General features: G+C 37.5%; 1 protein-coding gene across 2 annotated transcripts in view; it reads left to right on the top strand.

Annotated features, from left to right (window-relative positions):
* LOC126106571 (mitochondrial 2-oxodicarboxylate carrier) overlaps window positions 1–26,818 on the top strand; it is an 81,462-nt gene that overhangs the window by 10,975 nt on the left and 43,669 nt on the right. For both annotated transcript variants that reach the window (XM_049912915.1, XM_049912914.1), the window contains exon 2: window positions 16,053–16,201. In XM_049912915.1, the coding sequence (XP_049768872.1) occupies window positions 16,138–16,201 (64 nt within the window). In that variant the 5' untranslated portion in view covers window positions 16,053–16,137. The remainder of the gene's footprint in view (window positions 1–16,052; window positions 16,202–26,818) is intronic.

Below are 26,818 nucleotides of genomic sequence, written 5' to 3'. Positions count from 1 at the left end.
CTCAAAGACTTCTTATGTTATAGAACCCAGTATGTTGTCCTCGATGGCATGTGTTCATCAGAGACAAGGGTATCATCAGGAATGTCCCAGGGAAGTGTGATAGGACTGCTTTTGTTATCTATGTACATAATTGATTTGGCTGACATGGTGGGCTACAATCTGCAGTTGTTTGCTGACAATGCTGTGGTGTACGGTAAGGTGTTGAAGTTTTGTAATTGTTGGAAGATACAAGACGACTTAGACAAAATTGCTAGTTGGTGTGATGAATGGCAGCTAGCTCTATATGTGGAAAAACATAAGTTAATGTGGATGAATAGGAAGAACAAACCTGTAATGTTTGGATTCAGTATTACTAGCGTCCTGCTTGACACACTCAAGTCATTTAAATATCTTGGTGCACAGCAATATGAAATAGAATGAGCGTGTGAGAACTGTTGTAGGGAAGATGAAGGGTTGACTTTGGTGTATAGGGAGAATTTTAGGAAGGAGTGGTTCACCTGTAAAGGAGACCGCATATAGAACACTTGTGCGACATATTCTTGAGTATGTTCGAGTGTTTGGGATCTGTACCAGGTTGGACTGAGGGAGGACATTGAAGCAATTCAGAGGTGGGCTGCTAGATTTGTTACTGGTAGGTTCAAACAGCATGTAAATGTTACAGCAATGCTTTGGGAACTCAAATGGAAATTCCTACAGGGAAGGTGACATTGCTTTTCAAGAAACACTGTTGAGAAAATTTAGAGATCCGGCATTTGAAGCTGACTGCTGAATGATTCTGCTGCCACCAACATACATTGCACGTAAGGACCACAAAGATAAGGTACGAGAAATTAGGACTCATACAGAAGCATATAGGTGCTAGTTTTTTCCTTGCTCTCTTTGTGAATGGAACTGGAAGGGAAATGACTAGTAGTGGTACAGGGTATCCTCTGCCACGCACTGTACAGAGGTGGTTTGCGGAGTATCTATGTAGATGTAGAGTACTTTGAGAAACTCTTGAATTGTGAACCCATTATTGGAAAATATGAATTCACTCCAAATAGTTCTGATAAACTAGATTCAGAGCTACCAACAATTGAAGAACTGCAATAACTCATTTCAGAATAAAAAAAATAACAGTGTGTTAGGTAAAATAAATAGTGGCTGAACTACAGAAAAAAGTTAATAAAATGCCATTAAGTCTCTTCAGCGTGTCTTCAATAAAATTTGGGAAGAAGAAGAGATCCAAGTAGAGTGGAAAACAGCTCTCATTCGCCCTCATTGCAAGGCTTCAAAACAGACCCAAAACAGTTACAGGGGAACATATTGCTGGATGTAACTTATAAGGTTACTTCAAAAGTCCTGATAAATAGAACAGATCCGCAGTTGGACCGACAAGTGGGGGAGAATCAGGGATAGTTCATGCTCTGAACAAATACTAAACCTCAAAAACATTGTGGCATGCCACAAATCAGGCACAAAGACATACATACGTAAATTCCTTCTTTGATTTCAAGAAGGCATATGATTCAATTGATAGAGAATTCCTAATATCAGTAGTAGAAAAACTGAGTCTGGATCAGAAAACAACTAACATAATTAAAGCCGTTAAAGAAACAAGCAGTTAAAATAGGTCTTCACATCTCCTTTGAAAAAGCTAAGATATTGACAAACATCAAGCACTCATGTAAATACCTCAAAGTTCAAGAACAGAAGATTGAAATAGTAAAAGATTTCAAATATCTCAGAGAATGGATTAGTTGGAATGCTGGGGAAAGCAAAGCAATGGAATCCACAAAATATAAACTTGAATTGCCCCTCCAACTAACAAAAAATACATACAACAGGACAGTAATTAAGCCAGAAGCACTGTATGCAGCAGAAACACTAAACATGAATTTCAAAGGCCAAATGGAGAAACGAACTAAAGGAAAGAAAGATTTTAAGAAAAATCATAGGGCCAAAATTTCAAGACAATAAGATTGTATACATCAAAAATGAAACACTCTACAGGAAAATTGAAAACTTTCAGATACTATGCGAAAAAGGAGAATAAATTTTTGTGGTCATCTTCTCAGAATGAATTCCAGCAGATTAACTAAACAAATCTTTGACTTTTTCCGTAAGCGCAAAACGAAACCCAACTGGTTTGAAGAAACTGAGAAAGACCTAGTAGAATTAAAGATTTCAGAAAATTCACTTATTGATCAAACAGCTAAATTAATTACTAAAGATGAAAACATAAGGTTCCAAGACAAATCTACACAAAAGTCCAAACCCTTCATCTCGGAAGAAGAGAGGAAAAAAAGATCAGAAAGAATGAAGAAATACTGGGCCCTTAGAAAAGAACAACGCACAAAAAAAGATTGATCCAGTGTAGCACAAAGAGGGTGAAATGAAAGAAGAAGAAAAAAGCCACTATTACAAATATGTTTTCAAAAGTTGAATTCATGGATGAAGTGACGGACCTATCTCAAATAAAAACAGGAGTAATACCAGGGGATGGGCTTTCTCCATTATTGTTTAATTGTGCACTTAAAAAGCTAATCATAGAATGGAACAAAACTATAAAGTGTGGAAAAAGACTGGGTTGCAAAAATAAGAAGCTCAAACTCAACTGCATTGCCTTTGCTGATCTTGCCATGTTTGCTGTAACAAAGGAGGAAGCAAAGGAACAAATACTCAAACTAGAGAAACAAGCAGGTAAAATAGACCTTAAATTTCCTTTGAAAACGCTAAAATCATGCAAACAACAAACACCCAAATAATTACCTAAAATTCCACGAAGTAGTAAAAGAATTTAAATACCTGGGGGAATGGATTAGTTGGAATGTAACAGAAAGCACGGTAATTGAATCCAGGAAAAACAGACTTGAATTAGCCTTCCAACTTATAAGAAATCCCTTTTATAAAGGTCCAGAATTAAGCTTTACAAAACGGTAATCGAGCCAGAAGCAGTATGTAGCAGAAACCCCAACCACAAATAGCATAGGCCACATGGAACAATTAGAAATAAAAGAAAGAAAATTTTTAAGAAAGATCGGAGGAGAAAATTGGCAGGGTAATGAAATATTATACACCGAGAATGAGACAATAGAAAAAAATTGGAAAACCCTCAGATACTATACAAAAACGAGACTAAATATTTGTGGACACCTCCTCAGAATGGACTCTCATAGATGAGGTAAATGAATCTTTTATTTCTTCTACAAAGCTAAGAAAATTGAAAATTACAGAAAATTCATTATTCAATAGAACAGCTCAGGTAAGTACTATAGAACAAAATACAAGGTTCCAAGCCAAATTTAAAATAAAATCGAAACCAACCATCTTAGAAGAGGAGGTACAAAGGTCAGAGATAATGAAGAAATACTGAGCTCACAGGGAGGAACAACAGACAAAGAAATGATTGATTCACCATACTCCAAAGAGGGTGAAACTAAGAAGAAGAAGAAATCCATACAGTATACGAGAACAGAATTATAGCATTTGTAGATTTGAAGAAATCTTTTTACTATGTTGACTGGAATACTCTTTTTAAAATGCTATAGATAGCAGGGATAAAATACAGGAAGTGTCAAGTTATCTGAAGGTTGCACACAAACCAGACAGCAGTTGTAGCTGTTGAAAGAAGTTAAAGGAAAGCAATGGTTGAGAAGGGAATGGGTGAGGTTGTAGCCTAACCCCAAATTTTATTCAGTCTGTACATTGCATGAGCAGCAAAGGACACAAAGGAGGCATTTGGAAAGGGAATTACAGTTCAGGCGAAGAAATTAAAATTTTGTGGTTTTTTTTTATGACATCATAATTCTGTTAGTGGCAGCAGACTACTTTGAAGAACATATTGAATGGTGTGGACACTGTCTTGAAAAGAGTTTATAAGATGAACATCAATAAAAGTAAAACAAGGGTAATGGATATAGCTGAATCAAATCAAATGATGCTGAATGAATCAGATTGAAAAATGGGACACTAAAAGCAGTAGATGAGCATTGTTAATTAAGTAGAAAAATTTCTGAAAAACAGAATTTTTTAACATTCAGTATAATTTAAAATGCTGGAAACTCTTTTTGAAAAGGTATTTGTCTGGAGTGTGCCATTGTGCAGAATTCAAAAATGGATGATAAAAGTTCAGACAAGAAGAGAATAGAAGCTTTTGAATGTGGTGCTAAAGAACACTGATGAGGATGTAATACATACATCAGATAACTAATGAGGAGGTACTGAAATGAATGAGGGAGAAAAAGAATTTTATGGCAAATCTTGACTAAAAGATGGGATCGGTTGATGGGATACATCCTCATGCATCAAGTTTGGTGATAGAGGGAAGTGTGAGGGGCTAAAGTTGTAGAGGGGACCAAGGTTTGACTACAGTAAGGAAGCTCAAATTGATGTGGTTGCAGTAGCTGTGCACAGATGAGCAGGGCTACACAGGACAGACTGGCATGGAGAGTTGCATTAAATCAATCTTTCTGAATGTAGGCAACAACAGAAAAATGGGATAAAAAACCATAAATTATATAATATTAGCATTTGATGTATATGACAAAACTACATTATTTTCTTGCAAGATTCAACAACTAATTGACTCTCATAATCACTTTCTGTAAAACTATTGTCCAACATATATTCAGCATAACAAACACCTGCGAGTACAGCTGTTTAGAGCATTAACTGCACAGCACAAATTTTCTTCATGTGTGTAGTCAGGGAACTGACATTTTGGAAACATATTTAACAAAATTTGCATTTAGGACCTGGTCCTTTAACTTCCTTCCTTTAACTTCCTATCTTTCTCCCATCCACATACACTATCTGATCAAAAGGATCCCTACACTCCTATGTGATGTGGAATTCACTACTAAATGTCATGAGAGTCAGACCCACCATACAAAAGGAATGGGGAGTAATTTGTTGTTGGTAGAGAGGCAGTGAGAGCAGAATGGCTTGGTCAGGAGACCTCAGTGACTTTGAACATGGACTAGTCATCGACTCTCACCTGAGTAACAGATCCATCAGGGACATTTCAGCCATTAAAAAGCTTCTCAAGTCAACTGTTGGTGATGTGACTGAAGTGGAAACACAAAGGAACAACTACAGCTAAACTGAGGCCCAGTAGATATCATCTACTGATGAATAAGGACCATTGAGCATTGTGGTAGGAGGTTGTGAAACATCACACAAAATCAGTGGAAGGAATCATTTGTAAATTCCAAAGTGCTACCAGGAGTCCATGTAGTACTATGACTGTGTGTAGGGAGTAATAAAGAATGAGGTACAATGATTGAATAGCTACTCCTAAGCCCCATGGCTGCCATCACTGCTAAGCATTGCTTGAGGTGGTGTAAAGAGTGACACCAATGCTCAGTGGATGACTGAAAACAAATGATTCTCAGTGATGAATTCCGCTATACCCTGTGGCAATCCGAGGAAGGTTTGCCAATTGCATGGAGAACATTACCGGCCCTCTTGTGTAGTGCAATGCGATAGTACTGCTGCTGTTGATAATACAATATAAATTTACTGAAAGCTGACATTTGTAACCTTTTGAGGATGTTCACAAATGATATAGTAGTTTGCATGGAGCTGACAGGGATAGAAACTTGCATGAGATGTAGGGAGACTTGTATGTAATCAGTGCCTGGTGCTGAGATTGGCAGCTGACCATCACCCTAAATAAATGTCATGCAATGTGCATAAATACATGAAAGGGTCTGATATTGCTTGCCTGTACAATCAATAATCTGTCACTGGAATCAGTCACAATTTCAATATGATTTAAAGCAGAACTAAATAAATTTAATCATGATAAAACCAGATGCCTGACTCAAATTTATTGGAGGATTCTTGTTGTGGTCTTCATTCTGAATACTGATTTGATACAGCTCTCTACAATAATCTATCCTGTGGAGACCTCTTCATCTTTGCATTACTATTGCAATCTACATCGATTTGAACCTGCTTACTGGATTTTTGCCTCAATATTCCTCTGTACTTTTAATGTGCCTTACTTCCCTACATTACTAAATTGATGAGTTCTTGATGCCTCAGGGTTTGGCCTGTTGACTGATACCCTCTTTTAGTCAATTTGTACCATTAGTTTCTTTTTTCCCTAATTTGATTCAATACCTGATGTTCAGTGTTCTTCTGCATCACAACATTTCGAAAGCTTCTATTCTCTTGTCATGTGAACTGCTTGTTGTTCATGTTTCTTTCTTTACAAGGTTACACTCCAGACAAATAATCAGAAAAGCCTCCCTAACACTCAAATTTGTATTGGACTTTTAATGAATTACTCTTTTTCAGAAAGGGTTTTCTTGTTCTTGCCAGCCTTCATTTTTTATCCTCTCTATTTTGACCACCATCAGTTAATAAATAAAAAAAACCTCATCTCCTGCTTTTGAGGTCTCATTTTCAAATCTATTTCTCTCTACTTTACTCACTTTAGTTCAAGTACATCCCATTATGCTTAATTCACATATGAAAGAGGTTGCTTAATTTAGAACACGTGTTTGATCAGTTTTTGAGTTTTTTCATCAGTGTGGGACTCTTGCTGAACTGGGTTAAAGCAATAGAGAGAAAAGTGATCGAAAGAAGAGCTGCATGATTTGTCACAGATTTCTTTAGCCAGAATGAGAGTGTCATGGAATTGCTCAGTGAACTGCTGTGGTAAACATTACATGACATTATGCATAGCAGGGAGCCTTACTCTAAACAGTGAGCCTATATTCCAGAATGAGTGAAGGAACATGCTAGTTTCTCCAACATTTATCTCATCTAATGACCACAGTGCTCAACTTCCAGAAATCTGGGCTCATACAGATGGGTGCCCACGGTATTTATTTCCACAACTTGCAAATGTTATAGGAGGGGCCCACGTGTTGCGATGTTGTTTCAAGTATGCTGCAGACATTTTGCTGTGAAGCCCTTACACATTCTCTAAACAACCACGATCCCTCCCCATGTGACTTCCGTACTTTTGGAGCCCTGAAAAAAGACATTTGTGGCCATTGATTTGCTTCAGATGAAGCAGTACATACCTGGGTACAATCTTGGTTTCATAGGCAACCACAAATTTTTTTCTGTGAGAGCACTGACCTTCTTGTCTCACAGTGGGATAAGTGTATTAACATTTATGGCAATTACTATTAAAATAATAAACAGTTTACTCACTTTTTTCCTTCTGTCTCATTTTCATGCAACTGTCCCTTATATATGGCAAATTTCATATTGTCTCTCAGTAAGCCCGTAATTTTATGTGCTTTTCCAAATTTCAACAGTCCTTTATTTAGATAAAACAATGTTGAGTAAGTGAATAAGAAAAATATTTTTCAAATCTTTTACAGCTGGAAATCAACATTTCTTGTGAATTCCCTTCAACCTGTCAAATTAATATGTCACATCCAAAATTGAGATTGATTGTTACTAAGTTTAAAGTGTGACATGACTCAGCTAAAAGGGGCATTTGATTCTAATGGTACTGTCACAGATCATTGATGCTGAACAGGAGAACAGTTTGCTGCACTGAAAGCCTCTATAGCTACAAAAGAACAACATTGAGATAACTCCCTTAATAATTGTAGAATCTGGAACATATAGAACACAAGAATACTGTGGCTTAATAAAATACGTTATAACTTATTGAACATTAATTTTAGATTGTATCTTTGTTAACAATCTTTTAGGCATCTCTGGTATTCAGACATACTCTTCATATCTGAGGAAGCATGAACAGCTGAGGAAAGCAGCCAAGAACAATTCCTCTATGTTGACAGCTGTCACCTGTTCCATGTCAAAATATCCTTCTTTTATAGCCTTGACATTTGTGAGCATTGCATGCCACTTTTGCTTGGTAGCAATGAAGCAGAATGCCACAAAGTTAAAAAAAGCTATTATAGAAAAAAATAAATTTTCTGTAGTTTCTTTGACAAGGTGTTGTGGAATAGATTAGTGACATGTTTTGTAAGAATTAAAGCTTAATGCAGAACTGTAACATAAAAACCACAAAGGCATAAATAGAGGCATTTCAAAAATTTCATAAGATGTTTCTCTTGGTAGAAAGAGAGAAAATGAATGAGGAAAGATATAAATTATGTGGCATGAAAATTGGTGAACGAGGAAAAGTAAACACTAACAACAAATAGTATTGTACAGGACATTATTGGTCCTCTTCCATCTTTTTTTTAACAATAAGATCTGGGAAAATTCATTTGAAAAATGGTATGAAAGTTACTTGTATTTTATGGTATTATGAGCAGATATTTTACAGTTAACTAAAAACTGTACCCATTCAAAGAGGAATATTACATTATGGTAAAAGATTGACAACAGGTTGCTACAAGAAAGGAAACAAAACGAAATTTCTTGGAACATTTTATGAGAAAAGAATCTATAGTAAATTGTATATAGAAGGGATAGTGAGCAGACAAGAGGTCAAAGAAAGAAGACTGGGAGGGGGCAAATGATTTATTCATTCGTTCATCATGTTCCATAGATCCCACCAATGAAGAGGAACGTCAGGGATATGGAACATCAACAAAAGACAAGCAAATCTCAGAAACAGAGACCTGTTTACAAGACAGTGCTACTTGCCATGCTGCTTTACAATGAACATTGCTACTCACCATGTAACTAACAGGAATTTTCAGTTGTTAAATATTGAGCATATATATGTATAAGATGTATCAACTGAGGTATTTTCTTAATTTTATTTTGAATTGATAGGGATTCCCAACTGGATAATTTATGTTTAGGTAGGACCTTGCTTTGGCCTTAGAAACTTGAAATTTTGAGAAAATATTTATTATGTATGGCAGGCGATACTTTCTTGGGGAAGGAGAGAGGAAATTGATAGTTATTTTTGCATATCCTCTCTTTTGCTGTTGGTAGATTAGCAACTTTCTAACTACCATTTCATCACATTAGGGATTTAATTAATGAAAGGAGAAAATACAAAAATGAAGCAGGCATAACAGAATACATATGTGTAAAAACTGAGATTAGCAGGAAGAGCAAAATGGCTAAACAGGAATGGATAGAGGACAAATGCAAGGCTGTGGAAGCATGTATAATTAGGGGAAAGATAGCTAAAGTTTATATGAAGAATAAAGAGACCTTCAGAGGAAAGAGAAGCAACTGTATGAACATGAAGAGCCCAGACAGCAAGCAAGTACTCAGAAAAGGAGGAATGCAGAAAACTTGGAAGAAGAGTTTCTATATAAGGGCATGAAACTTTAGACAGTATTGTAGCAAGAGAAGAGAAAGTAGAAGAAGATGAGATGGGGGATATGATACTGCGAGAAGAATCTGATTAAGTGCTACAGACTTAAGTAGGAACAAGTCCCCTGGCATAGACCAACATTTGTGCAAAATTATCGAGATCTTTGTCAGAGGCAGCCATGACAAACCTGTTTTGCCTGCAACATATTCCAGGTGTCCTGGGAGGAACGATCAATATTCCGGAACATGAGAGGGACGGCCATTCGAAGCAAAACAGACTAGTAAACATGGTCTCTAAAATACATACCTGAAGAGCTCTGAGCACTTGTTTGTCTTTGCTACTGTGAAACACATCTCTCCTACTGAGCAAGTACTCATATCCCTGAATCTTGGACTACCCTGTAAGAGATAGGCAAAATACCATCTGATTTCAGGAAGAATACAATAATTTCAAAGAAGGCAGATGCTGACATGTGTGACTACTACCAAACCTCCAGTTTAATAATTTATGGTTTAAATACTGACAAGAGCTATTTACAGAAGAATGGAAATCTTGTAGAATCTGACCTCAGGGAAGATCAGTTTGAGTCCAGACAAATGTAGGAAAACACGAGGAAATACTGATCCTAGCACTTCACTTGGAATACAGATCAAGGAAAGGCAAACCACTGGTTATACCATTTGTAGACCTAGACGATGCTTTTGGCAATGTTGACTGGAACACACTCTTTGTAGCTCTGAGGGCAGCAGGAATACAATACAGGGAAGAGAAAGTTATATGTGGCTCATACAGAAACTGGACAACAGATATAAGATTTTTTAAAATTAAAGCACTCTTGAACACAAAAATATTTGTTTCAGGTCACTGTTTTTCCAATTATGTTTACAAAAATTAACTGTTATAAGTGTCGAAGGACTTAAGAGGAAAACAGTACTTGAGAAGAGAGTGAGACATGATTGTAGCTTATCCCCAGTGTTATTCTATCTGTACACTGGGCTAGCAGTAAAGGAAACAAAAGAAATATTTAAACAAGAAATTAAAGCTCAGAGAGAAGAAATAAAAATTTTGAAGTTTGCTGATGACATTATAATTCTATCAGAGACAGCAAAGAACTTGGAAGAGCTGTTGACTGGAATGAACATTGCCTTTAAAAGAAGTTATGAGCATCAACAAAATCAAAATGAGAATAATGAAATGTAGTCGAAGTAAATCAAGCAGTGCTGAGAGATTAGATTAGGACATGAGACACTAGGATGGCCAAAATGGAGAGGATGTAAAATGCTGACTGGCTATAGCAAGGAAAGAATTTTTGAAAAAGAGTAATTTGACAACATGGAACATAAACTTAAGTGTTAAGAAGTATTTTTGAAAAAAAAAGAAAAAGAAAAAAAAAGTTTGCTGAAAATTAGTTGAGTAGGTCAGCTAACTAATGAGGAAACACTGAATCAAACTGGAGAGAAAAGAAATGTATGACATTACTTGCTGGTATTTTTCTAGAGCTATCAAAAGCTTTTGACATCCTGGACCATAACATTCTGCTTGGAAAATTAGAAAGACAAGGAGTAAAAGGTGTAGCACATAGCTGGTTGTGTTCATACCTAAAAAACTGCAAGCAGTAAGTATCACTTCAGTATGAATTCAACAAAATGAATAAAACAAGAAACAACTCCTTACTTCCTAGCAAATTACCAATAAAATATGGCGTACCATAGGGCTCAATCTTAGGTCCACTACTCTTCTTGATTTATTCGGATGACTTAGTTGAATATATGAGTCTCACAAAAACTATCCTGTTTGCCGATGACACCAACATATTGCTCACTGCAACCAGTCCAGAAACGTTACAGTCCACAGCAGAAAGTTCTATGAAAAGACTTTCTGAGTGGTTCACAAAAAACAAACTCATTATAAATACAGAAAAAACTGTGTGTGTCAATTTTTATTTAATTCCTCCAACTAATCAAATGTCTATTCAAGCACAATTAAAAAATGGCCCCCTAGAAAATGTAAGTGTAAAAAGATTTTTTGGGTCTATGGGTTCAGCAAGACTTAAAGTGGGACACACATATAAATAACTTGTCTAGAAAACTATCATCTGTGTGCTATGGCCTAAGAATTATAAGCAAAACAAAAGTACTGCAGGCATGCTATGCACAGTTCCACTCACTAGTCAGATATAGGATCGTTTTCTGGGGATACTCAACTCACAGTGTAAAGGTTTAAAGAATGCAAAAAAGAGCTCTAAGAATAATTTGTGGCCTTAAAAAGATGGAGTTTTGTAAATCCCATTTTACTGAGCTTGGTGTTCTAAATGTTCCAAGTTTATTCATTTATGAAACTATCTTGTTCACTAGGAACTACCTCCTGAAAACAGGCAAACTGCTACAGAATAAAAATGTACACAACTACAGTACCAGAGGGAAATCAAATACACATCAAAAATATCACAGAACAACCACCTATCAGAGGAGCATAATTAAAATTGGTGTAATACTACACAATACGATAACAGATGAAATAAAAAATGCTACTCATCCAATATTTAAAGCTAAACTAAAGGCATTTCTAATAAAGCACTGTTTCTATTCTGTCAGAAAATTTCTGAATACATAACAAAATTAATTGTAATAGGTACATATTTTTAATTTGCCTACTATTTTGCTAATACTATGTATTATTGTAACTTATCTTTGACCTGTCCAATATCAATTGTACAATTTCTGCTGTACGATAAAACTGGACCAGTAAAAAATCAAATCAAATCAAAACAGTCTGAGGCATCAAGGAATTGCCTGTTTGGTACTGGAAGGAAGTATAGGGAGGGGGGTAAAAATTGTACGACAAGATGAAGGGATGAATATGGTAAGCTGATTCAAATGAATGTAGATTGCAGTAGTCATTCAGTCATGAAGAGGATTGCACACAGGATAGACTATTATTGAGCGCTGCACCAAACCAGTCTTTGGACTAAAGACCACAACAAACAACAACAGGGACTGAATTTCAAAAATTTCTTTCTTATCAGGTGTCTGTGTCACACAAAGAATGTTTCCTCTGAATGTCATGTTTCTAGAAGCAATATACCAATGGTTTAATCTTTCCATTGATTCAATGAAAAAAAAATTGATCTTTTGTTTTATCTTTGTAAGGTCTGATTTTGAAAAATCATTTCATAGTGAGTGACTAAGGTCATCATCACACAAAGACTGTTCATTCAGATTTCGTACACCTTGAGCCAATACTTTAGGCTTCATGTTGCTGTGCCAGTAATCATCACTCGGTTGTATCTTTTATGTTTACTAGCCTTTTTCTCATAGCTTTACACACATGAATTTGATACATATGATGCTGTTGTTTATCGACTAATAAAGTCATCAGAAGATCAAAATAAACTGCAAAATGATTTAGAAAAAATATCTGAATGGTGCGAAAAGTGGCAGTTGACCCTTAATAACAAAAAGTGTGAGGTCATCCACATGAGTGCTAAAAGGAACTCGTTAAACTTCAGTTACATGATAAATCAGTCTAATCTAAAAACCATAAATTCAACTAAATACCTAGGTATTACAATTACAAATAACTTAAATTGGAAGGAACACATAGAAAATGTTGTGGGGAAGGCTAACCAAAGACTGCGTTTTATTGGCAGGACACTTAGAAAATGTAACAGACCTACTATGGAGACTGCCTACACTACACTTGTCCGTCCTCTTTTAGAATACTGTTGTACGGTGTAGGATCCTTACCAGAGAGAATTGATGGAGTACTTCGAAAAAGTTCAAAGAAAGGTAGCACATTTTGTATTATCACAAAATATGGGAGAGAGTGTCACAGAAACGATACAGGATTTGGGCTGGATATCATCAAAAGAAAGGTGTTTTTTGTTGCGACGGAATCTTCTCACGAAATTACGAAATTTTAATCACCAAGTTTCTCCTCCAAATGCGAAAATATTTTGTTGACACTGACCTACATAGGGAGGAACGATCACCATGATAAAATAAGGGAAATCAGAGCTTGTACGGAAAGATGTAGGTGTTCATTCTTTCTGCGCACTATACGGATTGGAATAATAGAGAATTGTGAAAGTGGTCCTATGAACCCTCTGCTAGGCACTTAAATGGGATTTGCAGAGTATCCATGTAGATGTAGATAGATGCAGACATGTGAATTGAACAATGGAAAATTCAGGATGGAAAGTAACAGTATTATGAAAAGGGAAGTTGCCACTCACCATATAGTGGAGATGCTGAGTCGCAGATAGGCACAACGAAAAGACTGTCACAATAGGCTATAAGCTTTCAGCCAACAAGGCCTTTGTCAAAAACAGACCACACACACACACACACACACACACACACACACACACACACACACACACAACTCACAAATAAATGACTGCAGCCTATGGCAGCTGAATCCACACTGTTGTCTTTTTTCAACAAAGGCCTTGTTGGCTGAATGCTTGTATTGTGACAGTCTTTTTGTTGTGCCTGTCTGCAACTCAGCATCTCCATTATATGGTGAGTGGCAACTTTCCCTTTCATGATATTGTGACACATACATAGAATATACCTCCTCCTCCCCCACTCTGTGTCCACCACTTCTTCCCCTCGCTTATCTGTCTATCTCCACCTCCGCACTCTCTCTGTCTCTTTATCTTCTTCTCCCCCTCTCTCTGTCCATTTTCTCCGCCACCATGTCTTACTCCTCCCTCCCTCTGAACATCCCCTCCTGCTGCTGTCTCTCTTTAGCCACGTGTGCCAGCACACATATCCCCTGCAATACAGTTCACTAAGGCACACTGATACTACTCCCACAACATGCTTGTCATGCCCAGCAGGCTACACATTAGGGGCTTGAAAATCATTTATTTGCCCCTGACACACAGGCTTCCATGGAAAGCAGGTTGATAAAATAGGCCAATACAACACCACAACGTTCCTGTCATTTAGGACAGCCCATCTATTGGTGCTTGGAAAATCATTTTTTTGCCCCTGGCACGTAGGTTGCCCTGCAGAGCAGGTTGATTTGGCATGTTGATGCTGTTCCTAAACAACGTGTCTGTCCTGCAGGACAGCCCATATTCCAGGGGCTGAAAGAAACACGTTTTTGCCCTGTCTCTGCTCCTATTGGGGCTAGGAGGTTATAAACCCTACAGTGCTAATATTCATGAGGCCTGCTGTTTTTGTGCCAAATTTAGTTGAAATCGACCAAGGCATTTGGGAGGAGATCCTGAACATACGCACGTACGCTCTGCTTTATATAGATAACCTTTATAAGACCTTTGTAGCAGAATATATAACAATCCTCTGAACTCTAGACAAGGAACCAAGTGTATGAAAATTATTTTTGTATCTTGTATTTTGATTGTGCTAGTCATAGTCGTGCTCAAACTGTTTTTTATCATCAGCAAAAAATATGTCAGAAGTCAATGTTCTGGGAAGTGAGAATTGGAGTTCCAAACTCCATAAGAAGGTTGCTGCAAGATGTTTCGTATCTACTTTACACAATATTCTTATTGCATGTTTCTGCTGAATTTTTTATATATATATATATATATATATTGTGTGTATGTTTGTGTTCGTTTGTGTGTCTGTCGACCTGCCAGCACTTTCATTTGGTAAGTCACATCATCTTTGTTTTTAGGTATATTTTTCCTTCGTGGAATGTTTCCTTCTATTATAACCATATATATATATATATATATATATATATATATTTTTTTTGTGCTTTCATTGCCCAAGAAGATAATTCAATAAGATAGTGTGGCGTGTAAAATAAATCAACAGCCTTGGCATTAGGCCATCACAGTGCAAGATACCTCTAAGAGAAAAACATGTTGAGCTGAACTTCTTGATTAGTCTACCTGTCTTTTGGCTCAGTTTTAATTTGCTACGTGGTTGGATCCCAAGAAATTTGTGCACTGTGTTTTATTTAGTATATGGCCACTCATGTGTACTTCTGATGCTAGCAGCTAATTTTTGCTTTTCTGTGAGATTAAGATATAAACTGTTATCTATGAACCACTTGTAGCCCTGTTCACCTGCCAACTGATTTGTGTCTGGTAAAGTTTAATTTGGGCCCTTGATTAGGATGCTTCCATCATTAACAAACATTACAGTTTTGAACCACTATTTAAACTCATTGGAAGATTATTAATGTAAGTTAAGAATGAGAGTGCATCTATTACTGACCCTTGTGGAACACCAGATGATATGTTGTCCCATTCTGTCTATGAGGCCACTTGCTTATTGTTATGATGGTAAGAATCCTTCCATCTAAGATGGATGCCATTAATGGCTTAACAGTTTAGTTTGAAAAGTAGAATTTTGTGAACCACACAATCAAAGGAATATACACATTGGATAATTTTTCTTGTTTTGCCTAGTCACTGTGTAACATTCACTGTAGCTAATACTTTAAAAAGGAAAACTGAGCTCCATTTAACAATTTGAGCTCATAAAAAATGAGCCTGACTCATTCCACAACCCTGAAGTTTATCATTTTAATTTTATATTTTTCTTTATTAACAACAAATTTTTTTAAATTGTTTTTGACAAGTCTCCTACAGAAAAAAAGAATGGTTTGTGAATGTATGCTGTCGCAGGATTCACAGTAGTTCACTGTAAGACAGTTTTGCTCACTTATCACCTATTAGCACTTTCAGCTTTTCTGTGTCTGTGGTTTTTTGGGTTTCTCTGTGTGCACTTGTAGCTGGATTGAGTGGAAGATACATAACATCATGTTATCTCCTGGGGGGTCTTTGGTATCACAGCCAGAGTGTGTTATCTGCACTCCCTGATGCAGCAGCTGTTTATAGCGGCTTGTGTACATAGGCTCCTGTCCACAGGGCTCCCTGCCAGGCAGCTGAAGAGAGCGCGTCTTCCTGTGTGTGGCAGTGACACTGGGACCTGCACTGGCATTAGTGGCCCACAATGTCGGACGGCACCAAGCTGCTCAAGCAGGCTGCCATGCAGATAGCTGCAGGTGGCTCTGCAGGTAAGCACACTTGTCTGCAAATAATCTTTTCAGATGTTGATGCTCTTCTGTTTTTCTGTGCTTGCTGATAAAAATTGGAGAGATATTTTGCCTTTTGCAAAATACTATTTGTTTTACTTGTTTTAAACATGTTTCAGCACTTTTTGTGCTACCTTCAGAAGAATTTTTTGGTTCTGTATGAAAATTATTATGATATGGTAATATTTGAATTTCAGCTTAAAGTTATTTCTATACATATAACTAGGTGATAATTATGTGTCAAATTTTGCATTGGTTTATGTATGTAGTTAATGAGACATGTCACCTATCTGATACATAAAATGTTGCATGTGTATATAATGTCCTAAATGAATACACATTACTTTGCAATAAAGCACTATTTGCCACAATGAAGGCTTTATAAATAACCCCCCACACCCACATATACACACAATAAAAATCCTTCATGACAATAACAGTTTGAAATTCACATGCCATCCTTCAAATAAACACAAAACAAAACAGATTAGAGCAAACAGCTGCAATAACATGTTATATAAAGGTGGAAACTTGGTGTTTTGTCACAAAACAAATAAAAATGTATGTAAAGTTGTCATAACTCCTGTTACAAAGGTGTCTTAACACATCAAAAATAACAGGAAACAAGGCTAGTAATCAAAAATCATAATTAAGATGGTAAATAGCATGATTTTTTGTCTGAAATGGGTCAGAAATAGAAAAAGAGAAACAGTTTTTGTTTACTTGGAGAATTGCATGGTAGACACTGTGCTGTCTTCCAATATATTTATTCATAATTGGTTTCAATCATTGATCGTCTTCACTGTGGAAGAACATTGTGACAGATTCACATGTCATACATGCTATTTAATCAGAAAAGATGCCATAGCTGACATGCAAAAATCAGAAAAAGATACTTCTTGCCGTAATGGCAACAAAGATAATAATTCAGTCAAAAGGGCTAGGAGAGTGTTTCTGCTGGAAAGAGCAGATAAGCAGTTGTTAGTGTCTCACTTAGACAATCAACTGCAGTCATTTAGTTCTAGAATGATGGACATAGAGGATTTATGGGCAAAGTTTAAACATATTATAAATCATGCTCTGGACACGTGTGTGCCTACTAAGTGGATTAACGATGGAAAAGACCCATCTTGGTTTAATAATGAAATTCAGAAAATGCTGAGGGAGCAAAGGCTGTTGCACTCTCCATTCAAAATAGGATACACAAATCATGACAGGCAAAGATTAGCAGAGACTTGTGTGTCTGTGAAAAAAAAAAAAAAACTATGGATGAGGCACACAATAGCTACCATTGTCATATCTTGGCTAAAGATATGACGGAGAACCCCATAAATTCTGGACCTGTGTCAAATTGCTAAACGGGTCTAAGGCTTCCATTCTGTCTTTCATTGACCAGTCTGGTTTGACAGTGGCAGATAGCAAAAGAAAAACCAAAGTTATAAATTCCAAATTTTAAAAATCATTCAAGCAGGAGGATTGTACAAATGTACTGTCATTGCTCCTCACAAGTGCGAGGTTTGAGCAGTACTCTGGTTTCTCCACGCAAGGAAGTTACCGTGGAGATTTGTCAGCAACTGACTGAAATGTATGGTGAAGAATGCGTGTCTGTTCAGCACGTCTGCAAGTGGTGCAGGGCTTTTGCTGAGGGTCGCACAGAAGTTCACGATAACGATCGGAGTGGAAGACCGCTCGTTTCGGATGCGATTGTCCAGAAGATCAACAGTGAGCTGCTCAAAGATTCGAGGGTCACTGTCCATGAAATTGTTGAACACATTTCTGAAGCTTCCCACAGCACAATTGAAAGAACTTTAACAGAAATGTTGGGTTATCACAAGGTGTGTGCTTGCTGGGTCCCCCGGATGCTGACTGGTGGACATAAGGAGCAACGCTTTGACTGTGCTCGCAAGTTTCTTCAACAACGTGAGGGGGGAGGCAACAAGGAGAAGTTGTTGGACTCTATCATCACGAGATATGAAACATGGGCATTTCATTACATCCCTGAAACAAAACAACAATTTTGTCAGTGGCATCACTCTGGTTCACCGCCATCAAAGAAATTCAAATAAACAAGTCGGCAGGGAAGGTTTTGGCAACTGTGTTTTGGGATTGGAAGGGGGTACTTCACATCAGTTTGATGCAACATGGGACGACTATAAACAGATATTGTGAAACATTGACCAAACTCTGGCGAGCAATCCAGAATCGCCAGAGAGGACGGCTGAAGGCAGGAGTAGTGCTTCTTCATGACAATGCCCGACCCCACGTCGCTCATCTAACACAGGAGCTTTTGAAGAAATTTGGGTGGACTGTTATGCCCCATCCCCCTTACAGCCCAAACTTAGCCCCTAGCAATTATCACCTCTTCCCCAAGCTAAAGGAACACTTAGTTGACAAACGATTCAAAAGTGATGATGAAGTCCGAGCAGAGGTCATATGCTTCCTCAGTGGGTTGACAGGAGACTTCTTCGACTTAGGAATACAAATGCTGGAGCACCATCTTCAAAAGTGTGTCAAAAAAAAAATAGAGACTATGTTGAAAAATAGACAAAAGTGTAAGCTTTTCGAAGATGTATAAATTAATAACAATAAACAATGTATTTTATTCATACATAATATGGGAACCTTACTTTTGGTACAACCCTCATATGTTTTTCATATTAGGTGCATTGTGCTGCCACCTACTCCAACCTCAGTAGTCATTAGACATCATGAGAGAGCAGAATGGGGCACCATTCGAAACTCACGGACTTCGAACGTGGACAGGTGACTGGGTATCACTTGTGTCGTACGTCTGTACACGAGATTTCTACAGTCATAAACATCCCTAGGTCCACTGTTTCCAATATGATAGTGAAGTGGAAACGTGAAGGGACACGTACAGCACAAAAGTGTACAGGCCACCTTCACCTGTTGACCGACAGAGACCGCCGACAGTTGAATAGGGTCACAATGTGTAATAGGCAGACGTCTATTCAGACCATCACACAGGAATTCCACACTGTATCAGGATTCACTGCAAGTACTATGACGATTAGGCGGGAGGTGAGAAAACTTGGATGTCATGGTCGAGTGGCTTCTCATAAGCCACACATCATGCCGGTAAATGCCAAACGATGCCTTGCTTGATGGAAGGAGTGTAAACATTGGACGACTGAACAGTGGAAAAACATTGTGTGGAATGATGAAGCATGGTACACAATGTGGTGATCTGATGGCAGGGTGTGGGTATGGTGAATTCCTGGAGAACGTCATCTTCCACCATGTGTACTGCCAACAGTAAAATTTGGAAGTGGTGGTGTTATGGTGTGGTTGTGTTTTTCATAGAGAGGACTTGCACCCCTTGTTGTTTTGCATGGTACTGTCACAGTACAGGCTACATTGATGTTTTAAGCACCTTCTTGCTTCCCACTGTTGAAGAGCAATTCAGGGATGGTGACTGTACCTTTCAACATGATCGAGCACCCGTTCATAATATGTGGCCTGTGGCAGAAGAGTTACATGACAACATTGCTGTAATGGACAGACTGGCACGGAGTCCTGACCTGAATCCTATAGAACATCTTTGAGATGTTGTAGAACACTGACTTTGTGCCAGGCCTTACCGACCGTCTTCGATACCTCTCCTCAGTGCAGCACTCCATGAAGAATGGGCTGCCATTCCCTAAGAAACCTTCAAGCACCTGACTGAACATATGCCTGTGAGAGTGGCAGCTGTCGTCAAGGCTAAGGGTGGCCCAACACCATATTGAATTCCAGCATTACCGATGGAGGGTGCCACAAACTTGTAAGTCATTTTCAGCCAGGTGCCTGGATACCTTTGATCACATAGAGTGCATAAATGATCTGGCAGACAGGATGGACAGCAATCCATGATTGTTCGCTGATGATGCTGTGGCGTACAGCACTGATGATGCTGTAGTATACAGGAAGGTGTTGAAGAAAGGTGACTGTAAGCTGATACAAGCGGACCTAGAGAAAATTTCTAGTTTGTGTGATGAATGGCAGCTGGCTTTTAATGTAGAAAAATGTAAGTTAATGCAGATGAATAGCAAAAACAAACTATTGATGTTTGGATAAAGCATTAGCAGTGGCCTGCTTGACACAGTAACATCATTTAAAAAACTGAGTGTAGCATTGCAAAGCAATATGAAATGGAATGAGGTTGTTCTGGTAGGGAATGATCAACTTTGGTTTACAGGGAGAATTTTAGGAAAGTGTAGTTCATCTGTAAAGGAGACCACATACCAGATGCTAGTGTGACCTATTCTTGAGTGCTACTTGAGTGTCTGGGATCCGCGCCAGGTCAGATTGAAAGAAGACATTAAAGCATTTCAGAGGCAAGCCGCTAGATTTGTTACCTGCAGATTCGATCAGCATGTAAGCATTACAGATATGCTTCAGGAGCTCAAGTGGGAATCCCTGGAGGGAAAAAGACATTCATTTTGAAGAACACTGCTGAGAAAGTTCAGACAACTTGAAGCTGACTGCAGAATGATCTTACTGCCGCAACATACATTTCATGTACAGTCCATGAAGGTAAGACACGAGGAATTAGGAATCATACAGAGGCATATAGACAGTTGTTTTTTGCTCTGTCTCTCTCCGAGTGGAATAGAAAGGAAATGACTAGTTGTGGTACAGGGTACCCTCTGCCACGTACTATGTGGTGTCTTGTGGAGTATGTACGTTGATGTAGATGTACATGTAAATAATACTGGTTTATGCAAACAGAAAACATTGAAAAATGAAACCATGTGACAACACTAAGTGCATTTACTGCTGTCACACAATTTCTTTTTGCAAAGTTCTCTTTTTTTTTTTTTTTTTTTTTTAAAAAAGCCAGTATTGTGATGTGAAGTATCTTTTTCTGATGTTTGCAAGTTTCATTTAAATAGTGTGTATCACATGAGAAGTTGTCACAACAATTTTCCACTGTGAAGATGATCAGTAATTGAAACCGGTTGTGAATAAATATATTATAATACAGGACAGTGTTTGCCATGCATTTCTCCAAGTATATCGATGCTGTTGACAGTGGCCTGAAAAATTTTTTTAAGTTTTTGTTTGTTTGCAGATGATGGGCTGTCAAAATGTGTGTTACTTGTAAAGCTACCTGCATAAAAATGATTGTTTGGTACCACATATGCTATTTGTAAAATTCTATAAATATTTGTTCTACAAACTAGCGTTTGTGATCTAATTTTTGCTGTAGCATAAACATTCTGTATTTTATGTGTCAGTCAGGTGATATGTGTCATTCCCTATATATGTAAACCAATGTAAAATTGGACACCTATTTATAACTTCTTTATATGTATTTAAATAGATTTAAGCTGAAATTGTAATATTAGTATATTATAATAATTGTCAGATGGAGCAATAAAAAAGTCCACCTTATATATACCACAGAAAGTGCTGATGTGTTTTGGAAAAATAAAACAATGTCTTGCATGAGTGGAGTATCTCTCTGTTTTGTCTGCAATCCACTTGCCACAGATTATGGAAAGTGCAAAACTGCCAGTCTGATGCACTGGAGAGCTGCGGTTCACCTGTGACTACTTCATTTATTCTTTCATTTTATTTTTTGGTCACCTACTTGGGTTGTTGACATTGCCATGTCAATGGACTTCTTGTTCATAGTTATGAACAAATTATATCTTTTTCACATAAAAATATGAGCTTTGACTGTGTTCATTCTTTGACACATACTTTAAACGCATTACAAGTTTTCATCTCTTTGCAGATAAATGGCTGTGTACAAAGGGATAGTCATAAAGTTTTAATTATTGCGTAAAAAAATAAAGCTACATAAGTAACAATGTGGGAAGAGTTAGATTGCTTCTTACCATAAAGATAACACACTAAGTTGCAGACAGGTACAATTAAATGGCACTTACACATAAGCTTTTGGCTACAGCCTTCATCAGAAAAAGAGACGCATACACCATTCATTCATACAACCAAGCACATCTCACGCACACATGTCCGCCAGCTCCAGCAGCTTGGATACAAGCTGCCAGAGTTGGGGCTTGTGTGTGTGAAGTATGCTTGCTTGTGTAAATGAATGGTGTGTGTTTCTCTTTTTCGGATGAAGACTGTGGCCAAAAGCTTATGTGTAAGTGCCATTTAACTGTGCCTGTCTGGAACTTAGCATGTTATCTTTGTGGTAAGTAGCAATCAGTCTTTCCCTACATTGTTTGAAGTTACATAATTAATTTTTTTTTGTTTGCTGTTACATGTCTGCAGTACTAGTACACACTGAAATCCCTGTTCCACAGTAGAATAGCACAAGGTGACTAAATCAGTATGGTACAGTCTATTGATAAAGTGGAGTATAGTGTGGTAATTTATTTTCCATGTTTGAAGGAAAATAATGTTGTAACAATCTGTGCTGAGTTGGTGCAGGTTTAGGCTACAGTGCAACATCATATACTGCAATAGTTAGGTGGCACACACTTCCACTGTGGCCAAACAAGTCTGAATCGTAAATAGCAGAGCGGCAGACCATATCTCCGTGAAGAACAGGAAATCGCAAGAGGAGTGGAAGCCCCAGTGCACAAAGACCAGCGTATCACAATTGAGGCAGTAGTGGAAAAAGTATAAGTCAGTCACATATCAGTTTTAAACATCTTGCACAGTATTCTGATCCTGACAAAGGTCATTGCCTGCTGAGTTCTGCCACTGTTCCATTCCATTCAGTAAGCCAGCTGAACTGAGGCAGCAGCAAGACGAACTGAGGCAGCAGCAGAAATGTTCAGCTATGTCATGCCAATCCAGATGACTTGTTTATCCAGATAATAATCACAGATGAGTGACAGTTGGATCACTATCACTGCAAGGCAAAGCAAGCAATGGGAAAATGTCAATTCACCACCACCGAAAGAAGCAAAGACCTGACCAGACTGTCATTGGGAGAGGTGATGCTGAGGATTTTCTGGGACTGCTTTGGCCATTGGTAACGGATTATATATGAGATGCTTTTAATAGTTTCCACAACGAAATTCTGTCTCGAAATCGGGCAGAAAGCCAAAAGAAATTCTGGTTGTATGTAAAGTAGGCCAGCAGCAGCACACAACCAATACCTTCACTGCGGAATAACACTGGTGATCTTACTGATGACCATGCCACTACAACAGAATTATTTAATGCAGTTTTATGGAATTCCTTAACCAAAGAAGACAAAGTAAATATTTCAGAATTTCAATCAAGAACAACTGCCAGCATGAGTAACTTAGAAGAAGATATCCTCGGTGTAACAATGCAACTTAAATCACTTTATAAAGGTGAAGCCTCAGTTCAGATTCTACACCAGTCAGGTTCCTGTCAGAGAATACTGATACAGTAACTCCATACTTGGCAATCATGTACAACTGGTCACTCATTGAAATATCCATACCTAAAGTTGCATAAGTGACAGCAATATCCAAGAAAGGAGATGGAAGTAATCCATAGAATTACAGACAGATGTCACTGACAGCTTTGCAGTAGGATTTTGAAAAATATACTGTGTTAGAACATTATGAATTACCTCAAAGAAAACAATTTATTGACAGACACTCAACATGGGTTCAGAAAATAGTTTTCTTACAAAACACAACTAGCTCTTTATTTTCATAAAGTAATGGGTGCTATCAACTGGGAATGTCAGACTGATTCCATGTTTTTTAGGTTTCCAAAAGGTTTTTGAAGCAGTTCCTCACAAGCACCTTCTAATCAAATTGTAAGCATATGGGGTATTGTCACACTGGATTCATGATTTCCTCTCAGAAAGGGCACAGTTCATAGCAATTGATGGAAAGTCATCAAGTAAAACATTTGGTGTTTCCCAAGGAAGTGTTATAGGCCCTCTGCTGTTCCTGATCTACACAAATGATTTAGGAGTCAATCTGAGCAGCCCTCTCAGATTGTTTGCAGATGATACTGTTATTTACAGTCTAGTAAAGTCGTCTGGCTGTCAGTACCAATTGAAAATTGGTTAAGACAAGTATCTGTATGGTTAGAGAAGTGGCAATTGACTCTATATAATGAAAAGTGTGAAGTCATCCACACAAATACTAACAGGGATCCACTAAATATTTGTTATACATTAAATCACACAAATCTAAATGCTGTAAATTTGGCTAAATATTTAGATATTACAATTACAAATAACTTAAATTGGAAAGATCACATAGACGATGTTGTGAGGAAAGCAAACCAAAGCACTTTATTAGCAGAACACTTAGAAAAAGCAACAGGCCTACTAAAGACTCTGCTTACACTATGCTTGTCCACTGTCTGCTGGATTATTGCTGTTCAGTGTGGGATCTGCATCAGGTAGAATTGATGGAGGATGTCAAAAAAGTTCAAAGAAGGGCAGCTTTGTTTTCTATTATCATGAAACAGGGGAGGGAGTGCCACAGTTGTGATACATGAATTGGGGTGGAAATCTATAAATGAAGGCATTTTTCATTGTGGTAGTAGCTTCTCATGAAATATCAATCGCCAACTTTCTCCTAAGAGTGTGAAAATATTTAGTTGGCATCCACCTACAATGGGAAAAATGATCATCATAATAAAATAAGTGAAATCAGAGCTCACACTAAAAGATTTGATTGTTGGTTTTTCTTGTGTGCTATTTGAGATTGGAGTGGTATAGAAATAGCTTGAAGGTGGTTTGATGAACTCTCTGTCAGGCACTTAATCATGTAAATGTAGATGGTTGTATGGTGATTTTTGATGTTGAACATTTCCTGAACAGCCAAATATACAGACTTCTACAACCAAGATCTGTGCCAAATCGTCCTTCACTGTGAAAAATGAGTCACTTTGAAGAGTGAGTATGTAGAGAAGGGCTAATAGCATTATTAAGTTCATGGGCATTGCTGATTATTTTTAAAGGTTATATTTAAAACTTTAATACTATCCCTCATAGCAACAGTTGAAAATCTGTGGCCAGCTGGGACTCAAAACCAGATTTCCTGCTTTCAGTTAGCAGGCGTATCTGAGTACACCTCAAGACCTGACCCAAACTTTCATCATCACTTAAGTTTCTGCGTGTGATTTCTGAACATTACTACCCGAGGTTGTCTCATGGGTATGTGGGAATATCATCACTGTGAAAAGGATTCGGTGGAGGACCCCACTAACCCACCCACAAGGTGTTGTTTCTTGTTTTGTATAATATATGTATAGATTCAGCTTTAGTGTACAGTGCAGGTTGCATGAGCACTGTTGGGTAGGTCAAAATTATATAACGTGATATACAGTATAAAGAAAAAAGGAAAATGTATGAACATTTTTAAATTCTAAGTTTAGTTATTGATATACATTTAAAGAAAATTACTGATTTTGTATATTTAAAAATTCTTGCGTAGAATGAAAATTGCTTTATTAGAAATGCCTTTAGACTGTTTTTTTAAATACTGGCTGTGGATCATTTTTATTGCATCTTTTTATGGATGTGGTGTTGTACAGCTTTAATGAATACTAAGAACTGTGCTATGTAATAAACAGCTGCATCAGTATATTTTAGAAGAGACAATCAATTTCGGTATAGGATCAGATCATATCAGGTCCGCTGTGCCAAAGAAGAATAAGAATGTGGTTTCAGCTGCCTGAGACTGCAGTCATGTATGTGAGTTGCATATGTGTGTGTGTGTGTGTGTGTGTGTGTGTGTGTGTATGTGTGTGTGTGTGTGTGTGTGTGTGTTTGTGTGTGTGTGTTTTTGTCTATTTTTGATGAAGGCCTTACTGGCCAAAAGCTTTGTTTGTGACAGTCTTTTTGTTGTGCCTATCTGCGACTCAGCATCTCCGCTATATGGTGCATAGCAACTTTCCTTTTCATAATATTGTTACATTCCATCCTGGATTTTTCATTGTTTGAAAGAAGAATAAAAACACATGTAACAAAGTGTGTAACATTAAAGTATGCAGCTGTTACGTAAAAAGATGTTAAATGCGCAACATTTTATATCACAATAAAGAACTGCTTACAGAAACATGTTAGTTTTGCATTTCCATAATTGGAATAACAGTTATCAGATGTACACCATTACATCATTGATAGTGGCTGTATGTATGTAACGTATGACTGTGGAGATACTCTGTTCAATGAATGAGATTACCACACACAAACATCTATGAGGTTAAATGGACACATATGTTATGTATACTACAAATGATGGAACAACGTACACATGATAGCTGTCAGTCACAGAAATGCATAGCTAAGATGTTATAATAACTACTTTTTTATAGTGATATAGGATGTGATGCATTTAATGTCTTTTCATATAACAACAGCATACTTTAATGTCACTCATTTTGTTACATGTGTTTTTGTTTGTCTTTGGTACAGAGGAACTGATGATGGTCTGATCCTAGACTGCAATTGATCATCTCTAGTAAAATATGCTGATACAGTGGTGTATTGCATGATGCAGTTATTAATATTTTCATTGCCTCTGATGTGTTTTTGTGTAATATGACACTGCAGTGGATTACACTTTTCTTTTAGGGCAACGTTCTAGAGGAAATTTTGAAGATATTTGACTGTCCTCTGATACTAAAATTGTGTACATCCTTATCCTGCATTAGCTTACCAGTTCACACAAGATA

This window comes from Schistocerca cancellata, chromosome 10 (genome assembly GCF_023864275.1).
Source record: "Schistocerca cancellata isolate TAMUIC-IGC-003103 chromosome 10, iqSchCanc2.1, whole genome shotgun sequence".
NCBI lineage: Eukaryota > Metazoa > Arthropoda > Insecta > Orthoptera > Acrididae > Schistocerca > Schistocerca cancellata.
This window is presented reverse-complemented; position numbering and strand designations above follow the sequence as displayed.